The sequence below is a fragment of the Alternaria triticimaculans genome (genome assembly GCF_023758025.1).
Source record: "Alternaria triticimaculans strain BMP 0046 chromosome Unknown scaffold_6, whole genome shotgun sequence".
NCBI classification, from domain to species: domain Eukaryota; kingdom Fungi; phylum Ascomycota; class Dothideomycetes; order Pleosporales; family Pleosporaceae; genus Alternaria; species Alternaria triticimaculans.
This window is the reverse complement of record NW_026055963.1, coordinates 298,814-317,441: the sequence shown is the minus strand read 5'-3', so window position 1 is coordinate 317,441 and position 18,628 is coordinate 298,814. Positions and strand designations below refer to the sequence as shown.

Below are 18,628 nucleotides of genomic sequence, written 5' to 3'. Positions count from 1 at the left end.
GCCGTCCATTCATTTGCACACAATCGCTTCAAAAGGGAGAATTTGCTTTTTCCTCTTCATCTAGCTGAACATGGGTGCACAATGGATTTTCTAGAAGGGTGCCCGACAGGCCTGTCAAGACATCGCTATCCTTGCAGGGCAGCATTAGCTCCCGTTGTCTAATCACTAGTCAGGTCCCCTTTCTCAATGTCGCTGCACCATGCTCGTCGCGTCGAAGGAGACATTTTGAACATGCTATAGTTTTATAGGACGCGTGTGGTAGCCGGGAGATATCAGGGTTGGAGTATCGATTTGTCCGGCAGCTTCTTCGGCGGGGTATCAGGATCTGTCGTCCAGTGGTTGGAAGCTGCCAATGACGCATCCAGACATGACGTGCCGTTATACGATTGGCTGCGAGGGTTAGTCCCGGCAATGAGGCACCCATGTCATGTCGAAATGTCGTGTTATTAGCAGTGACGGAGACGCGTCGTAGCACCAGGCGGAGGCGTAAGAAGACTGCAGATTATCTCAGATGTGAGACGTAATAGTAAAGGCGACATTGATCTCCAGCGAACGAGTTGTTGGAGGGTCGGGTATTTGATGCATGGCGTTGCTGCAGCTCTTTCATGTGGCCTCGGCGGAAAGGCCCCTGACGCCAACTGGCATCAGGCGCTAGCAGCGTGCATGGCTGACATTAGCCTCGCCTGCTCTCCTGTCCGTGTCCACATTTTGTCGACGACACTGGCACGCCTCCGACTGCCTCTCTTCCTGCTTCATCCGCTGTTGCTGCTGCCTCGGGATGTTCGCTCGTCCTGTCGTCTCCAGAATCGTGCATCTATCCCACCCTATGTCGCTCTTTTAGCCACCAAGCCCAGCCTTTCCTTGATATATTACCTTGTAATCCTACTGCAGACCCGGCGCGAAACTCTACGCGCGTTTCTTTGCCCGAGCACTGACTGCAGCGTCGTCGGAACATTTGTCGCCTGTTTGACGCGCGCAGTATCCGAGACGGAAAAAGAAGAGTTGCAGCTCGTCGAGTTGTGCCAACGTGGGAAACCCTTGGATGCACGCTCGACGGTCCACCTCGTCCTCGCAGCCGCCGCCCTCATCGCCTCCATTTGCTCCCGGGCACTTTGGTGAAGCTTCGACTCCGCCCGAGGCGCGTGAAGCAGTCTCACCCACCTGGACGGCCCCCTCGCCGGCTCGCACCCTAGCCAACTCGAGCCCAGAGCTCCCTACGCTCCCGTCCTTTTCCATACTGGGCAACGACCCGCGCACCCCGTCCAACGCTGCGAGACACGACCGAACCGACACTTCCTACTACACGGCCAGCTGGGGCAGTCCCTACAGACACCCGCCGCCCGTCTTTAATCCGTCGCGTCAGGCCTCGACCAACTTCGGCAGCGACGACTTTGAAGAGGAAAATTCTGGACTCACATTCGGCCTCGGACATCTGCTTCCATCCCGGCTAGATCTGCAGGAAGAGTCGCCCAACCAGTTCAATCTCGAGCATCTCATACCGCGTCTCGAACGGAACGCCTCGCCGAACCAGTTCACGCTCGAACATCTAATCCGCTCTCGACTGCCAAACTTAGTGACTCCCACCAAAGAACCGCGAGCGTCCGGCACTACTCCCCGCGCGTCCGACACGAACCCGACTTCGCAAGAGTGGGTTGAGCGATTCTTAGAAGAGCGTTGGAACCGCGAGACAAACGACTGGCGGAGTAATAACAGCGATACAGAGGGATCAGGTGGAGATCAGGATATACCACTTGCTCCTCCGCCGAAACGAGGACACAAGCAGAGGAACAACAACAAGACTCTCAACCAGCAGGACTTTTGGCGCCACTTTAGTAAAGATCAGAAGGAAGCACTCGGCAAGATGATGGCCTCAAAGTACGCGGATCCTGAGCTGGTGACAGCCAGGCAAAACTCCGCATCAGGTCCCAGTACGAACGGAAACAGTGCCCAGGCTGAGAAGACGCCGGTACCGACTCCTTCAAAAACAGCTAAGCCGGCAGATGAAACTCCCAGCAAGCAGTCGAACAAGGACGCCTCCAAAGCGAACCAGGAGTTGTCGAACAAGCCACTTCCCGACACCCCAAGCAAGTCCTTCTTGGCTCCTCCAGGTGCAGCACCTGCGCAACCTCGGATGCGAAAGAAGGTCATTGTTAAGGGCAAGGGCTGCATCATCTCGATACCGCGAGATATTCCAAGAGGCAACCCGGGGTTCCCTCCGAAGCCGATGACTGCAGAGGCTGTGAACAACAAGCTCCGACAGCTCGAGCAGCAGGGCTACGACACTCGTGGCTTCAGTACTGGAGGCTTAGAGACACATAACCGTGCCATCTGGCCCGCTGAGGAGGATGTCAAGGCAGAACGCGCCAACTCCAACAAGCAGTACAAGGTCCGCGTCTCGAAGGAATCAGAGTGGAAGGACTACGAGAACTCTCTGCTTGAAGCTAAACTAGCTGCACTTGGTGTCAGCATCGGTGGCGAGGAAGATATCCCTCTTCCCATGTCGCGAACAGCGTCATCACAGCAACATCCAGGGCAAGGGTTCACTCCCCCGATCCCGACCTCCTCAGCTGGCAGTCTTCGCATGGCCAGGCAAGGCAGCATCGCCGGTTTCCCTTTCGGACCTTCGCCTGGACATATGTCTCGACAATCGATCGCGTCTCCAGCTGCTTTTGGAAACCAGCGTCCCAGCATGCACATGCATCGCCATTCAACTTTTGGGTCGCCTGCCAACTTTGCTCAACACGGCTACTCACCTTCAGGCACTTGGTCGCCTGCTGGATACTTCAACTCCCAAGATGGACGTAGTGGCTCCCCTGCTCTTGCTCTGAGCAGGCCTGACCTTTCCGGAATGATCTCCCCACACTCTCCATTTGGCATGAGACCCGGTCAGCAGTTTCCCATTACGCCGACGCAAAGGGATGACTTCCAACTGCAGATGCAACTGCAACAGCAGCAGCTACAGAACCAGCTTCTACAGCAGCAGCAACAACAAGTCCTTGGCTTGCGTCCGTCCTCCACACTGGCCGAAGTACCTGAGGATGAAGATGAGGAGGATGAGGTTCCGGCTATGAAGCATGCCACTCAACCTGCACCAGAGATTGCTGTACCGCGTCCTCGCAGTCATCGCCATAATCTTAGTGAGAACCTTGAACGCGAGGCGGCGAACGAAGAGTATCACCTGGAAGAAGCCATCGACAAGCAGTTTGCGGAAGGAGGTGACTTCAGTACGGAGCCAGAGACTAACGTATCCTACAAGCCTTCCAATGCTGTGGCTAACCCTACGTGGGAGGACTCGCGAACGATCCTGCACCAACCGCAGCCGCACAGCAAGTCGCATTCCCTCACCAAGTCTCAGAAGCCTGTCTCCTTCTCGTTCCCTGCCCAGCAGAACCCTCGCTCCGACAGCGACGGCGCGAAAACGAACATCTCCGAGAACACAAACCCCAGCTTGGAAGATGGAGAGGTCCGCAACCCTACACAGAGCTCTGCGCAGCATTCTCAAGCACCGTCCCAGGTCAGCAACTCATGGAAGGACAACAAGTTCGCATTCAGCAAGCCTGCATCGGCGATGCACAGCAAGCACGCTTCGCGTTCCTCGATCTCGAAGCTCAACGTTGAGGCTAAGGAGTTCAAGTTCAACCCTGCAGCGTCTTTCCAGCCAGGATCCTTCTCCTCAGGCTTCAGCTTTGCACCCACAGTTAAGCCACCTACAGCTGCTGCTCCTGCTGCTGTCCCAGCCAACAACAAGCCCAGCATCGATGCATTGGCCAACTTCAACGTGTCGGCTCCTACCTTTAAGCCGGATGCACCCGTGTTCAAGCCTGATGCTCCAGCCTTCAAGCCTGTGGCTGAAGCTCCTGTGTTCAAGCCTGCGGCAGACAGCTCTCCATTCCCGTCCGGTGGCTTCAACTTCTCCAGTCCGCCAGCCTTCAAGCCAGATGCGCCCGCGTTCAACCCTGGCGTGTCTACCTTCAACCCTAACAAGCCGGCTCCTGCCCCAACAAGCTTCTCCTCGAAGATCTTTGGAGATGTCAACCTATCTCAAAGCGACATCGTCAAGCCCGCCACACGCTCGAAGGCCGTGCCGATCATCCGTCCGGACAATACGCGCTCGCAGACTCCCGAGACTGAAGGCCGTGAGGACCACGAGGATGAGTCTGGCCGGCCCAAGCAAGCCGATGGACGCGAGAAGCGAGCTCGCCGTGACCGCGCTGATGGTGACGATGTCCCCAAGTTTGCACTCCAGCCCGTGCTTGCATCGCAGCCTCTGGCAGAAGTCAGACAGCCCAACGCTAGCAAGCAAGAGCCTCAAGTTGAAAGGGAAGCCGTCGCAGAAGACAAGGAGAACCTGTCGCCCGTACGTGAGCAGATCAAGGCCAAGTCGAAGAGCCCCGAGCCTCTGTCGCAGCCAACGGAAGAGGTCGTCATGGAGCCTATTTCGCCTGCACCAGAGAGCGATCTAGGTGCAGACGACGATACACCTCATGCAAGCGACGTGCCTACGCCAACCACCGAGGAGCCCGAGCCATTGGGCAACAAGCACTCCCACAAGAGCACTCTTTCTGCCAATGCCAAGCCATTCGAGTTCCGATCGCAGTTCAACAGTGCTGGCTACGACTTCGGCTTCCACGTTACGAAGCCGTCTCAGGTTGAGGATCCTGAGAAGTCTCAAGTGTCTCCACCGAGATACGCAAGCAGAAGCCCAGCAACTACGTACAGGCCTAGCGACGACGGCTCGTTCAAGACTGCCATGGAATCTGGCAGGCACAAGGGCTACCCTGAGAGCGAAAGTGCTGACTTCGACCAACTTGGTGATGCTTCCTTTAACGACATTGATGCTGTCATGAAGCATATGGATGGTGAGGGCTCGGACTTTGGCGTCGAGCGCGACGAAGCCTCTTGGGACCAGTCTTCCCCCCAGAGAACGCCAAACGTGTTTGAGCGCAATGACCTGCAACCCAACTTCAAGATGCGCAGTGACGCCCCCAGCCCCAGCCCCCGTCGGGGATTCTTCCCGGGACGGCCGATGCAGGGTTCTGCAACATCCGTGCAGGATCCGTTTGACGATGAGCGGGCTGCGCTCCCATACGACTCGCCTGTGCGCCACATGAACAATGCCGATGCCGGACCCATGAGCGATTGGGACGAAGGTCTCCTTACTGAAGACGAATCCAAGGTCCAAACACGCAGTGGCTTTTTCGACAAGCATGTTGATGACCTCATGGGCCGTCTCCTGCAGGACCGTCTTGGCCCGCTAGAGCAAAACCTGCAAGGCATCCAAGAGGCACTTGCAATGATGTCGCAACGTCCGGGACGCGGCCGCCGTAGCATGTCGACTAGCGCACGCTTGGACAGCGATGCCGACGACGAGGATGACGAAGCAGAGACCGACGTTGACTACCGTAACCGATCTCGTGGAAAGGACAGGAAGTTGGAGAAGATCCGATCTATCGTCCAGGACGCGCTTGAGATGCACCAATCACAGATCACATCAATTCCGGTGCCCGTTCCCGAGCCAATGATCCCAGAGAAAATCCGGGAGATCGTCACCGATGCGCTTGCGCAACACCAGCCACCTGTACAATCTGTCGAACCTGTTCCTGCTGCTCAGATCCGCGACATTGTCCAGGATGCAATTGCTTCTACCACCATTGCATCCTGGACTGAGGCTCTCAAGCCTGACGACGTCCGTTCTATCCTTGCTGACATGCTCGCAACCCATCTTCCTAAGCCCGTGGAATCGGTCAAGCCTGACGACATCCGGTCCATCGTGTTGGAAGTGTTCGAGACCCACGCTCCTCAGCCAATGCCACCCCCAGTGCCTGAGCAGATCTGGCCTGACGACCTGAAGGCAATTGTTACCGAGGCTCTTGCGTCACAACAAACGCCAGCTGTAGAGCAGTTGCAAGCGGAGACCATTCGTTCCATTGTCGCTGAAGCGCTCGCAGCACACCAACCTTCAACTTCCAGTGCGCCATCCGCCGAGAATGTACAGCCCGATATGATCCGCTCTATTGTTGCCGAGGCATTGGCGAACCAGAAGCCTGCTGCCACTCTTGAGGCTCCCGTCGATATTCCTCAGCCACAGGTCGATATGTCCGAAATCTACCAGGTCATCGGCAGCCTCAAGGCTTCTATTGCGCAGACCACTAGCCACCATCTTCAGGCTGAGGAGGTTCGTGAGCTTGTTGAGGAAGCCCTGAAGCGCCACGGTGAAGAGGTTGCCGAGCGCGAGAACTCCAAGGCCGTCCACGAGAGGGATGTTCGTATCGCGGACCTTGAGGAAATGCTGAAGGAAGCCACGCTTCGATTTAACGAGGAAGCTGAGGTCCGCCAAGCCCTCGAGGCTCGTGAAGCGGACTCTGCGCGCCTGCTCAAGGTCACAGAGGAAGAACTCACGCTTCTCCAGCAGACTTCCCGTGATGACGAACACAAGATTGGTACATTGACAGAGGAGCGAGATGACCTCCGCCGCAGTCTCAACTCATACCAGGCGGATGCAGCCGACATGCGCGATAGACTGGCCACTCTTGACATTGAGAACGAGCAGCTTAAGCTTACAAACATCGCCCTGGAGAGCTCGGAAGAGGACCTCAAGAAGAGGCTCGATTCGGTCACCGCGGAGAACGAGGCACTTAACTTTACGCTCGAGGAACACCGTATGTCCGCCAATAAGTGGCGTGGTGACCTGCAGCACGCTCACGAGGAAGGAGAGCAGCTGCGCAAGGCTATCGGAGAGGCGCGCTTCCAGGCCGAGGAAGCAACCCGAGTACGCGAGTCGATGCGCACCAAGCTCGAGAAGCTACAGCAAGATATGGTTGCCGCTTCACAGCAGGTCGCGTCTGAGCGTGCTCAATGGCAAAAGAACGAGGAGGCCTCCGCAACCAAGTACGAGGTCCTCAGCGCACGCATTGAAGCTGAAGGTCGCACACGAGAGCGTCTGGAGAGGGAGCTCGAGCGCTTGGAGACCCAGGAACGTGAGGGTATGAGACTCAGGATCCATCTCGAGCAAACCCAGAAGCACAATGCCAGACTTGAGGAGACAATTGAAGAGCTGAGGAGGGAATCTTTGGAGCACCAGAAGAACGCCCAGCGCTACGAGCGTGACATGCGCGAGGCTAGGGATGCTGCGCACGTTGAGATCCGCCGCACCCGCGTGCTCATGGAGGCTGATGTTGACGCAGCTAACAACCAAGTCAACATCGTTCGCCACGAGCTTGAGAGCGAGATCGCCCGTGTCCGCGCTGAGCTTGACCAGGTTCGCCTGGATGCTGACACAGCCAAGGAGAAGCACGAACTGGACCTGGAGGCGGCTTCCGACCTCAAGAAGCAAGCCGTACAGGAAGCGATCGAGAACAACAGACACAGCCTGCAGGAGCAGCAGCGCACTTTCGAACGCCAACTTGAGCACGTGCAGCATGAGCATGCTCGCGCGCTTGAATTCGCTCGTGAAGACAAGGATCGTGCTGATGCTTTCCATAACGACAAGCTTGCGCTCGCTGACTCCAAGCTCGATCACTTCAAGGACAAGATCGCGTTGCTGGAAGAGAAACTTCAGGTCGCAAAGGAAGCCGCCAACGCCGCTGTCGCAGCAGCATCCAAATCTCCTACGTCTACCTCTTCGTTTGCTCCTAGCGGCGCAGAGAAGATCTCGCCTCAAGCATTGCGCGAGTCTATTGGTGTTCTCCAGGAGCAGCTACAGGAGCGTGAAGGACGTATCGAAGCTCTTGAGCGCCAGCTTGAAGATGTCGATACCGAGGCCCCAGCCAAGTTGAAGGAACGCGACACTGAGATCAACTGGCTCCGTGAGCTACTTGGTGTACGTGTTGATGACCTGAACGACCTCATCAACTCCCTTGCCCAGCCAACCTTCGATCGCGAGACCGTTCGTGATGCCGCAATCCGCATCCGTACCAACTTGCAGATGGAGCAAAGTGAGAAGGAGCGACTCATCTCGGGCGGACAAAAGTCTCTCCCAACTCTGAGCTCGCTCTCCAACTTTGCTTCTCCCAAAGCAGTCCAGCTCGCTGCCGCCATCGGTAACTGGCGCAAAGGCCGTGGCGAGGCTACCTCCGCTCTCGCAGGCACCTCAACCACCACGCGCACCCAGACACCATCCCGTGCGCAGCCTCACTCCGCCCAGTCCTTCCTCTCAGGCCTCATGACACCACCAACCTCCAACGCACGCCGCGGATCTGAACTCTCAACCTCATCGCAGCGCCCTCAGCCCCTGCGCACGAACTCCAACAGCTCGCGCGCGTCAACCGAAGCCGGTTTCCCCGCCCTGGGCAAGCAGCCCCGCACCCCACCTCTGATGCGCAAGCAAGCCTACGACCAAGACGCCGAAATCGAGCCTTTCAGCGAAAGCGGCTTCTACGACGATGAAAGCACTGTTGATGGCGAACTCACGCCACTAGCGTTGAACTTTGGCCGGGAACTACAACAACGGTAGATTCTCCATCCATGACAAAACAAACAAGATCGACGAAACTGCAAAACCAACAACCCTTTTCCTTTGTTAAAGATGTTTTTCCTTTTGCGTTGCTTTGCCGCTGCTGCTCTATACGAGCGTTTTCTGTCGCTGCCTTATCATGGGTTCTGCGCCTGTTTACCTACCTTAATGCTTGCTTGTTCTGCTTGCTCGCGTTTTTTCTTTTCTGTCGTTTTACTGCACAGCACAGCGACTTAGGTTGGCTATTGGAATATATACCCCCGCAAGACCGTTTTTTTTTTCGAAATTAAAGCTCAAATTGCATACACACACAACAGATTTCTCCTGGTTATATAGCTTTTCTTATGTATGTTTGGGGAATGAACGGGAGGGGGATACTGGGTGGAGGGAAGGCAGGTTGCCGTGTTTTGGAATTTGGGATTAGTTGGATAGCAAATTGGGTAATATATACTGTTCTTTTGAAAATTGAGGTGTGTTTGAGTGGAGCTTCGAATGTATGTACAGGCTCAGATGAATCAAGGTGAAGTACATAATTCGTGCCATGTCAGACTATTTCGTCCTATGCTTGGAAAGGAGGTCTTGTATAGGAAGTTATCAAACCTTTCTAATCATAAACATCCTCTTCACGAACGGACTCCGTTGAAAGCTCTCAGCCTCAGCCGGCGTCGGTCCAACTACTTCCTTCGCAGCCGCCGCAGCATTCTCTTCATCCTCGCCAATCTTCCACGTCCTCACCATCCACAAACAAACCGCAGCGCCGATGTACATCCACCCCGTGAAGAGGATGGCACCGGTGTAGCTCCCTCCGTTGAACGCGACGATCTCGAGGCCGATGGGTTCGGAGACTGTTATCACACGTCAGCGAATACACGCATCTAGACAGATACAGCCATGGATATGATAGACAGGACAGCAGGCGAAAAGGGAGTATAGACTCACAAGTAGTAGGCAGCACAAGCACCAACCAAGTAATACTCAACGCACTCGGCAAATCCCTCAACCCCATAACCTCTGTCGTAACCGGCGCCGCCGTCGCCCAAAACGTGCCGGCCACACATCCACCTAGCAGACTAAAGAAAACCAGAACACCAAAGCTCTTCGCAAAGATCCAGATAAGCAGGCAGAAGACTCCGACGAGGAATGTCATGCTGCCCGCCATGTTTAATCTGCCTATGGAGTCGGAGAAGTAGCCTATGGGGGGCCGGCCGAGAGCTTGCCCGAGATTGAAGACGGCGCCGATGATGCTGCCTTGGTTGGCGGTTAGGCCGATTGTGCGGGCGTAGGAGGGCAGGGAGAAGAGGAGGACTATGTAGCCGAGCATGCTTAGGACGCCGAAGGCGAGGAGGCCGATGAATTGGGGTTTGCGGAAGAGGGTGTGGTCGAAGCTGACCTATTCGGATGTTAGTATGAGGTTGGAGTTGATAAAGATGCAGGTTCCAAGTGGGTGCTTTGGATGTGCCGTTGGAGGACACAAGCCACCGTTGCTGCTGTATCCTCACTCGCATCCACATCCCCAACAACAAAGAATAGAAACAGCGAACATACCTGCCTACTCCCCACCTCCTTATTCCGATCCCGAATCACACACGCACAAACACTATTCACCACGCCCGCCACAACCGCCAGCGTGCGAAACGCCCACGGCAACCCAATATCCCTAATCATCGCCTGCGCCGCAAGACTATATATCAGCCCACCCAGCCCACTCCCCGCAGCACAACACCCATTCGCCAGACTACGGTGCGTGGTAAACCATTGCGCTGCAATCCCCACGGACCCCACGAAAAGGAAGCCCATCCCCCATCCGAAACACACGCCTTGGGATAGGAAAAGGTGCCAGATGGACGACGCAAAGGACGCGCCGATAAAGGACACGGTTTCGAAGAACACGCCGATGAAGAGGGTGGTTCGGGTGCCGAAGCGCCGGGTTGTGTATGTAGCCACGGGCGAGACGATGAGGGCCTGGGAGATGGATAGCCCGCCGATGAAGGCGTATTGGAGGGGTGTTGCGCCCGAGAAAGTGGAGGTGGAGAGGTAGTGTGCGAGGAAGACGGCGTAGGCGGAGTTTAAGCCCCAGGTGTGGCCGTTTATCGTTGCGACGGCGGCGACGCAGATCCAGCCGTAGCCGCCGTTGGGGGGGACGTCGACTGGGTGGGTATCCGGGGGAGAAGTGATTTTGTTTGATTTTGATGCTTGAGGTGGTTGATGGGTTGGCGAGGCTTTTGGCATGGATTGTGGAGTGTTGGTTTTGTAGAGTTCGATGTCCGGTTGCGGGTTTGCAATAGCCATGCTCTTTTCCGATGTTGACATGTCGTTTCTTACATGTCCATTGACTTCCTCCTCTTTCTCCCGTTGTGGTGCTTTCATCTCCATCTTCACGCTTGCCAAATCTTACTCGTCTTCGTTCGTCGTTTCTCCTCGTCTTCGCCTTCTCCCGGGAATACGGTATCACACAACACAATCCTCCCCAATCGCACAATCCCGCTCTTTCCACTCTCTCAAATGTCTCAAATCTGTAAAACAATCACCTACACACTTCTGCGCACCAAGATACACACAGATTCCAGCTCGCAAACGCGTGCGAACATGTTAGGAGTCATGTTTGCGCCTCCCTCGGTTGGAGAGTAGGAAGCAAGCAAAAAAAAGTGGAGGTCGACATGTCCTACGCCCTTGTCCGGAAATAAACACATAACCCGAACATATTACGTTAAACCGCTCGATAGGCCCTGCCTCTTCCGGTTAATGCAGAGACGGAACCATGCCGCACGGCTAGATTTGATGATGATGATGCGGATGTCGCCTGTCGGCAGTGCAAGGTGAGAAGAATCATGCATGCTCATAATGACTCTTAATTTTCGTTGTGCTGACACCTTACGCAATGAATAACAGAAAGTTTCCATGTTTGTTTGATTTATTGATTCGTTACTACATAGGAGAGAAAAATGTCCAAAACGCTATTCTAGCAATCTAAGCCAAAAGGTATCATCATTCGTCAACGCATTCCTATATCCATCTATCGCGACTAACACTGAGCCATGAACCGGTACATGCCTTCAACACCCTGATATTCCAACGGGGTATGCATGTCCATTTCATCAGCCTCGCTAGTATGCAAGCTGTCGTATCCTGAAGGCGACGAAGAGGATAACCACGGGTTTGGCTCAGTTTCAAAGTCATCTAGCTGGTCATAGCTTTGTTCCGAATGGGTCGAGAAGTCTTCTGAAGCCGCGAGTGATGGCGAGAGCATGTGCGTCCAATCGATGTTGGGTTGTACGTGTTGGCGCTCGGCAACGGGCTTGTCGTAGAATGAACATTCGGAGGGGGTTTGGCTTGGTGCGAAGGGGAAGAGTAGCGCGATATCGGTGCCAACGAAAGAGTCAAAGTCCGCGTCCTGATGAACTGCGCCTCTGGAGACCTCAAAGTCGTTGCATATCGTCTCCACTGTTTGCGCATCGCAGCCAGGAAAGTGAACTTTGAGAACCGAGTTTTCATACGAGATCGGAAGATCGCCTAGCGCTGCCAGTCGTTGCAGATCGTTCAAAACGGCTGCGAGCTCCTTGACGGCCCTTGAGAAGTCGACGGACAGGACATCGAGGAGACCCTCGCTGTTCAGTGTCTCCTTCTCCTGTGCGAAAGAGGTGAAGCCCTTGACGGCCTTGAGGGGAGTAAGAGCGGTGACGGTGGGGTTAACGTTGAAGCTGATGTAGGATCCAGGGGTGGCCTTGGGGACCTTGTTCAGCGTGCGGTTGACCTGATCTTGTAGCGCGGACACAGTCTTGAAGCGCTTCTCGCCGTTGTGAGGGTTGACGCCATCGAATTGAGCCTTCTGTCCACCGACGAGGAACGCTCGCACAGCCTGTGAGACGTTGTTGATGACTTGGGCGGGCGATGCGGGTCCATGCGAAAAGTAACGCGCGCCTCCGGCCCTGCCAGAGCCCCAGCCGTAACCTCCAGCCGTTCGTCCAAGTGCGCCACCGGTGAGGTTCGGGCGGAGGGTCGATGCGAAGGGTGCGCGGCCAGCCTGGGCGTTGACGATGCTTCCAATGCGTGACTTGGGGAAGGAGGCCTTGTCATACTTCACGCCCGAGTTGCGAGACGCAGAGGTGGTGAAGCGACGAACGGCGGCGCTGATCTGGCTGTGGGTGGTGTACCATCGGCCCTTGCTCTGCTTGAGGTAGGCAATGCGGTGAAGAGGGTGCTTTGGAGCATTTCGAGCGAGGATAGGTTGTAGTACTGCATCGGCAGGTCGTGCGGATTCTGGTAGTTGTTTCTGTACGAGTTTCGCAGCATGTTTCCAGGCAGCCCTTCGTCTGTTAGTACGCGACCTCCTGGAATAGTGTTGCGAACTTACTTGAACGCTCTCGCGTTCTTGGCCACCGAATTATACAGATGCACCACGGCAGGTGCCATGATGATTGTGTGTTCCAAGAGAGGAGAGGGTGGTGATGCGTCCAACTGTGGGGAAGGCGACGTTAATGAGGCGCAGGGTCAATATCGCCACCGATCGGCACCATTGGTCTGGAACGCCGAGCAATGACGACGATCACATGCCAACTCACTCACCGCACCCTCGCTTTCGTTTCAAGTGAAGTGAAGCCTGGTCTTCTCCGCCTGTAAACTACCACTGCAAGTTCCAAACATCTTTTGCTTGATGGCGCAGTGATTTAGTGATGTTGCGCTGCTGTTGCCTAGCGGAGTGTGCCCGGATGCGAATCTCTCGTGAGGGATGGAATGGTGGCGACAGAAGTAAACGACCGGCATCGGAGTAGCAGCCATGCGACTCGACACAAGTAACCACTTCACGATACATGAGCGTATCATCCTGCGATACCTGGAAGACCGAAGTAAGATTTCACCACACGGGTCTAAGCTCAATACCAAGAACAGAAGGTATTCATTTTCGTACTTTTACAAAGCAAAAGCCACATCCGCAGACCTGACATCCGCTTATATACTTTGCTTCATGGAAAACAAGACTCCCAAGCAACCACATCCACCTATAAGTAAAGGAAGAACATGATTACCATATATGCCTGAGGGGAGAGAAAGCTGCCATCGAGTTTTGTATGCTGAGTCGGATGAACATGCAAAAGGTAGACACACACACAAAAACGCCAGCTTTCAATGCTACGAGGCCCCTAGATCCAGGAAAAAGAGGGGAAAAGCCAGATATTCCTGAGAAGGGTATTTCGTATTGTGGGATTGGTAATTCGTGTGAACATTAAAGGAAAAGGTTTCCGAGACGCGAGGGCATTCTATCGAAGGAGGAAAAAACAATTGGTCGGCCGCCGACCGGGTAGAAAACGCCAGAACATGAACTTTTTGTCAATGTATACACAGTCCGAAAACTCGCAAGGGGAAGATGAGAAGCAACAAGACCGAAGACCGGGACGAAGACATGCATAAACCTTGGCTCGTACGACAGAGTTGAGACAGCACCCTGAAAGCATCATGGCGGTGTCAACAGAGCCAAGGTATCTGCATCAAGCAAATCATCAATACGCTGTCGGCTTCGAGGATCCATGCTGCCGCTGCGGTAAACTGCTTTCAGCTGATCGAAAGCTGGACGTCGCTCGTCTTCGGTCCTGATAAGTTCAACAAAGTCCGAAGCTACCCGCTGTCGAATCACGCTCTGTGGCGACAGCAAAGACTCGCCGTAGAATTTGGTAAGATTGGAAATGCCAGTATCCGTCCTCCGGTGGGCGGCGTCTTCGAAAGCCAAATGGCGGAACTCGTCATACATTGATTGATTGAAATTCCGAATCAAGAAATGCGACCAGAATTGGTAAAGAACGTTCATGTCGTAAGGGGTTGTGCCGAGGGGTGCGTTGGAACGCTGATGAAGAGCTTTGGATCGAAGGTGAAAATACGATTCATGCGATGAATCAGAAGGAATAGTGTGAACTGGGCTGTGGTGGTCTTTGACCCAATAGAGGCGAACAGGGGCGATTGGAGAAGTCGATCGGAACGGGTCGGTGTCGAGTTGTGGGTGATCAAGATGGCTCTCAGGGCTACTATCGACGTGATTAGCGCACACATTCAGCTCCTCTGAAACGTCAACTTACCCATCAGACAGTCCGGCACCGTGGACCCTCAATTGGCAGTTGATGGACTTCTCCGGCTCATCTGGCACGCCATGTTTACTATCGATGGAGCCATTAGAAAACGTTCGGGAAACGGAAGGAGGCAACGACATTTGCGACGGGGGTTGCTTGCGCATGACGACTGTCAAGCTGTCGAGTTGCAAGTCGGAAAAAGAATCAGGAATATCTCCACTCACAGCCTTTGTCGAGCTCTCGATTGGGTGACCATTCGAGACGGCCGCGTTCACTTCTTCGGCAGCCACGCCATTCGTCTCTGCCGGCACTGAACCGGCATCCTGGGCAACGGGATGGAAACCGTTCATTTGGGGATACGCGCCCTCGTTACCGAACGGGCTGAATGCTGGGGACATGGCCGACCACTGAGGAGGGTTGGATGGATCGAAGCCTGCAGGGCGAGAGACCTGAGGCTGGTTCAGCTCTTTTGGTCCCTCGTTCTGTGCAGATGGATCACGCTCGGCCATGTCAAGAACCCACTGCTGCCAGCCTTCCTTGCGACGTAGTCGGTCCTGGCCGTTCTCGCTGGTGCGGTACTCAATTGTGGCAGACTGTTGGCAGACGAGCCTGATCATGTCGATATCAGGAGACAGGCTCTTGATGCGGTTGAAACCGGCGATGAATTCAAGAGCAACGAATCCCTGAGAGTCCATGTGGCGACGTAGGTACAAGTCCTTGATCAAATTATCAACAGAGAAGTAGTACTCCCTAGTAATCTGTTAGCATGTTTCTTGTGACGGGCGGATTAAAAGCATACACTTGGGTCGTGATCATAGCGAAGACCGAGTACTGATCGACGCCGTATGGGCTGTACGGTAATCCAGCGCTCATGGGCGCAGGCATGCCATAAGGATACATCTCATGCGACGTTTGGATAGGAGCTGGGTACCCGGGCTGGAATGGTGGATACCTGTACGGATCGGTGGTCAATGACTGTGAACGGTGGTTGTTGCGACCGAATTTGCCGTGAGGCGCGGGGAAGAAGCTGTTGCTCTCAGGTACAAAGGTCGTGGGCGATCGTGGGCCCAAAGGAAAGCTCGACGTGGAGTGACCGTTGGTGAAGTGGTGTCCATTGGTGTAGTTTCCACGGCCGCCACGGCCTCCACGGCCACGTTCGCGGCCGTTAGAGAACGAGCTAAAGCGCTTGGAATGACCATGCGAGGAGCCGTCCTGGAAGGTATGCGCTCTACGCTCACCATCTCCATTGACATCTGTCTGCGTTCCAGCAGAACTTTGACGCTCACCCCAGGTGTTATCCTTAGTAGGTGAGGATGCGCCATCTCTCCTTCGCTCTCCGGCACCGTGGAATTCGCCTCGGCGGCCCTTGTGAGGCTTGGTGGGGTACTGGCGTTGGTAAGCGCCGTTTTGGGCGGGCACGTTGGACAATGACGATCGCCTGGGCTGCGCTTCAGACTCGGAGGGTACGGGGCCAGCGGCTTTGCCAGCGGCGTCGCCGTTGACTACAGGGGCCTGGCCGTTAAGTGTAGGGGCATCTGCGCTACCGTTACGCTTTGCCTTGGGAGACGCATCCTGGGTAGCTGTCTCAGCGCGCTCGCGCCTCGTCTGTTCGCCGTTCGATGCGAATCCATCCTTCTCGGTCTGTTCAGCACCGTTGCCAAAGCTAGTAGGCCTGCCACCGTTCACTGCTCCACCGCGTCCTCCAGGACGGCCACCTCTCCTGGCGCCCGCCGCGTTTGGCAGAGGCGTGTTGAACACAACTGTTGGTGTGTAGGGGATTTTCACCCACTCATGCTTGCTAGTCGAAGCGCCATCCTTGCGCTCCTTTTGCTCCTTCTCGCCCTTCTCTTGGGCCTTCTTGCGATCCTCGTCGATGACGGTCTCGGGAGTCGGCCATGACTCCTGGTCGCGGTTTGGTGGAGGAGGCAGCGCGCTCGAAGCCGGAGCTGCCTTGGCATCCTTCTCGGGGAACCTGCCCTTAGCACCGTTCCTCACATCGAGGTCGCCCTTGAATTCTTTTCGGCCCTTGTTTCTGCTCTCGCCGTTTGTAATTTTCTCTTGGGATTTTGAGTCGCCGTTCTTGGCCTGAACTCCGTTTGCCCCATGGGACACTCCATTGGGAGTTGTTTGAGGCGCAACCTTCTGCACCTGAGACTTAATCGTGTCCGCCCGTATCTTCCAAGGGTTCACAGTCGGTACAGGCGCCTCTTGGAGAGGCTTAGCAGGCACGTTCTTGGCCTTCTTGACCTTGTCAGAGGTCTTCTCGACTGGCTCAACCGACTTATCAACCGAGGTGGAGGCCTGAGACTTGTTATCCCAGGTGGTCGACTCAGAGGAGGTGTTCGGTATCGAGGAGACATCGTCGTCCTTGGTGACTGTCGACGAAGTGGAGGCCCCCATATCCGGCGAGGATATGTTGGAGGCATCTACGGGTTGTGAAACCTTGACCACGTTGGGTGCGGCTTGCTCTGTGCGCGCCTCGCGGGGTTTCGCAGGCTGCTCAGGGCGCGACTCAGACTCGACGTCTTCGGCCCAGTTGCTGGGTGACGCGCTAGTCTCTGGGACAGATGCGCCGTTGGCGTCCTTGGCTGGTGTAGCAGAGCCGGATGCCGACTTGCTCGTGGTGGCAGGCGTGACGACGCCCTTCGCGGCTTGCGCATATGAAAATGTGGAGGCCATTTTGGAATTTGTGTGGATCTCGACTAAAGTCCGGCTGGTAAGACGAGAGTAAGCGCTTAGGGTCCCCGGTGGGAGCGCTGCGGCAAGCTGGCCAACAGGTGTTGACGCTGGTATGTCCGGAGAGGTTGCTCTTGACCTCCCCGCACGCAAATCTCTTTGCTGCTACCAAGCCTTGCGTTGACGACTAAGCGGTGCGGCGACGATATAGCTCTGCACTGATGGAGAGCTGGGCAGTGTGCTGGACGAGGGCTTTGTACCGAGGCGGTCTCGCACAATGTGAGGAAAGTAACTGCTTCCTACTTCACTGTTTGGCGACGGTGACGGTAATTGCGCGTACTGCAGTGACGGGGGTTAGCGAAGGACAGAGGTGCTACAAGCGCAGTGTGGGCAGCATATGAGGCGTGGTGGTGGAAACAAGTGACGTGGGCAGTTGTGGTGGAGGACTGGGAGCGAGCGCACGGCAAGTTGAAATGGCTGCGTGGGCCGCCGAGGACTAAGCGGGAAGGAGCGCGAGTGAAAGACAGAGCGCAACTGGGAGAGTGAAAGGCGGAGAAGGGGAGGAGGGTTGCGCAGCGTGCCGAGCAAACTCGAGGCGGGGAGCAAGGCAGGAAGCAAGCGTGCGGCGGGCGTGGGCGGTGCTGTGGGCGGAACTAACCTCTGGAGCGAGTCTGCGTGGGCGGCGGGGTGGGCAGGCGCGCAGAGAGGGCAGCTGTGACTGCGTCGGCGGAGTGCTCGGGGTGGGCGGTGGGTTTTGGCGGATAATGAGGGTTGGAGGGTGCAGTGAGGTACGGGCTCCAGGCACACGAGGGTTGCGGTACAGGCTCGTCTGGCGTGCGTGCAACAGCGACGGAGCGGGCTGAGGCGGCGTCTGAGGGTCGGATGCGACGTGATCAAGGCAGACGGGGCGCCAGGCAAGAAAATTGGCTGTCGTGTGTGCGGGAGAAGCAAGCGTAGGTGGGAGAAAGAGGGTCACTCTCAAGCGCGAATTTTTCTTCGTTAAGGTGGTGCTCTAAGAGAACCCGACAGCCCACGCTACTTCGGCGCATTCACCATTCCCTCGCCCAGCGCCCGAGAGCCGCCGTGTAGCTGCTAGCAGCTGACATGTCGCTGGCCTGTTCTATGGCTGCATCTGCGTTGACAACCCTCGCATTCATCGTGGTTCTGCATTCACTTTCCAGCAGCGCAGTTGACGCGCTTCTACACGCCAATGACGTCTCGCGAGTATCTTCGACCCCTCACTTGCCAAAAGCTGTTTTATACATGGCTGCCTGCGCTCCAACAAACAGCAAATCTCGCCGTCTGCTCATGTCAGCGCACCTGCTTGCACCCAATTGGCCTTGGATCTTGGGACATCGGGCGCCTCGGTGAGGGCCGTGTTGTGCCGGCACTTTCACGTTCCTATGCCAATGGTCGGCAGCACGAGCGAGCCATCTATCGATCC

At 55.7% G+C, this 18,628-nt stretch overlaps 4 protein-coding genes across 4 annotated transcripts; 1 reads left to right on the top strand and 3 right to left on the bottom strand.

The window, feature by feature from the left end:
* Nucleotides 1–1,042: 1,042 nt before the first annotated feature.
* J4E78_005011 (uncharacterized protein) lies at nucleotides 1,043–8,452 on the top strand (the record flags this gene model as incomplete). Its single annotated transcript, XM_049365635.1, has 1 exon — nucleotides 1,043–8,452. The coding sequence occupies one exon, from the start codon at nucleotides 1,043–1,045 to the stop codon at nucleotides 8,450–8,452; it is 7,410 nt and encodes a 2,469-aa protein (XP_049222350.1).
* Nucleotides 8,453–9,046: 594 nt separating this feature from the next.
* J4E78_005010 (uncharacterized protein) lies at nucleotides 9,047–10,825 on the bottom strand (the record flags this gene model as incomplete). Its single annotated transcript, XM_049365634.1, has 3 exons — nucleotides 9,047–9,297; nucleotides 9,392–9,842; nucleotides 10,235–10,825. 3 exons carry the CDS (start codon nucleotides 10,823–10,825, stop codon nucleotides 9,047–9,049), a joined length of 1,293 nt encoding a protein of 430 aa, XP_049222349.1.
* Nucleotides 10,826–11,474: 649 nt separating this feature from the next.
* Nucleotides 11,475–12,862, bottom strand: J4E78_005009 (uncharacterized protein; the record flags this gene model as incomplete). Its single annotated transcript, XM_049365633.1, has 2 exons — nucleotides 11,475–12,756; nucleotides 12,804–12,862. 2 exons carry the CDS (start codon nucleotides 12,860–12,862, stop codon nucleotides 11,475–11,477), a joined length of 1,341 nt encoding a protein of 446 aa, XP_049222348.1.
* A 1,039-nt stretch (nucleotides 12,863–13,901) lies between these two features.
* On the bottom strand, nucleotides 13,902–17,187 carry J4E78_005008 (uncharacterized protein; the record flags this gene model as incomplete). The annotated part of the gene is made up of 3 exons (XM_049365632.1): nucleotides 13,902–14,466; nucleotides 14,518–15,258; nucleotides 15,308–17,187. 3 exons carry the CDS (start codon nucleotides 17,185–17,187, stop codon nucleotides 13,902–13,904), a joined length of 3,186 nt encoding a protein of 1,061 aa, XP_049222347.1.
* Between the last annotated feature and the right edge of the window lie 1,441 nt (nucleotides 17,188–18,628).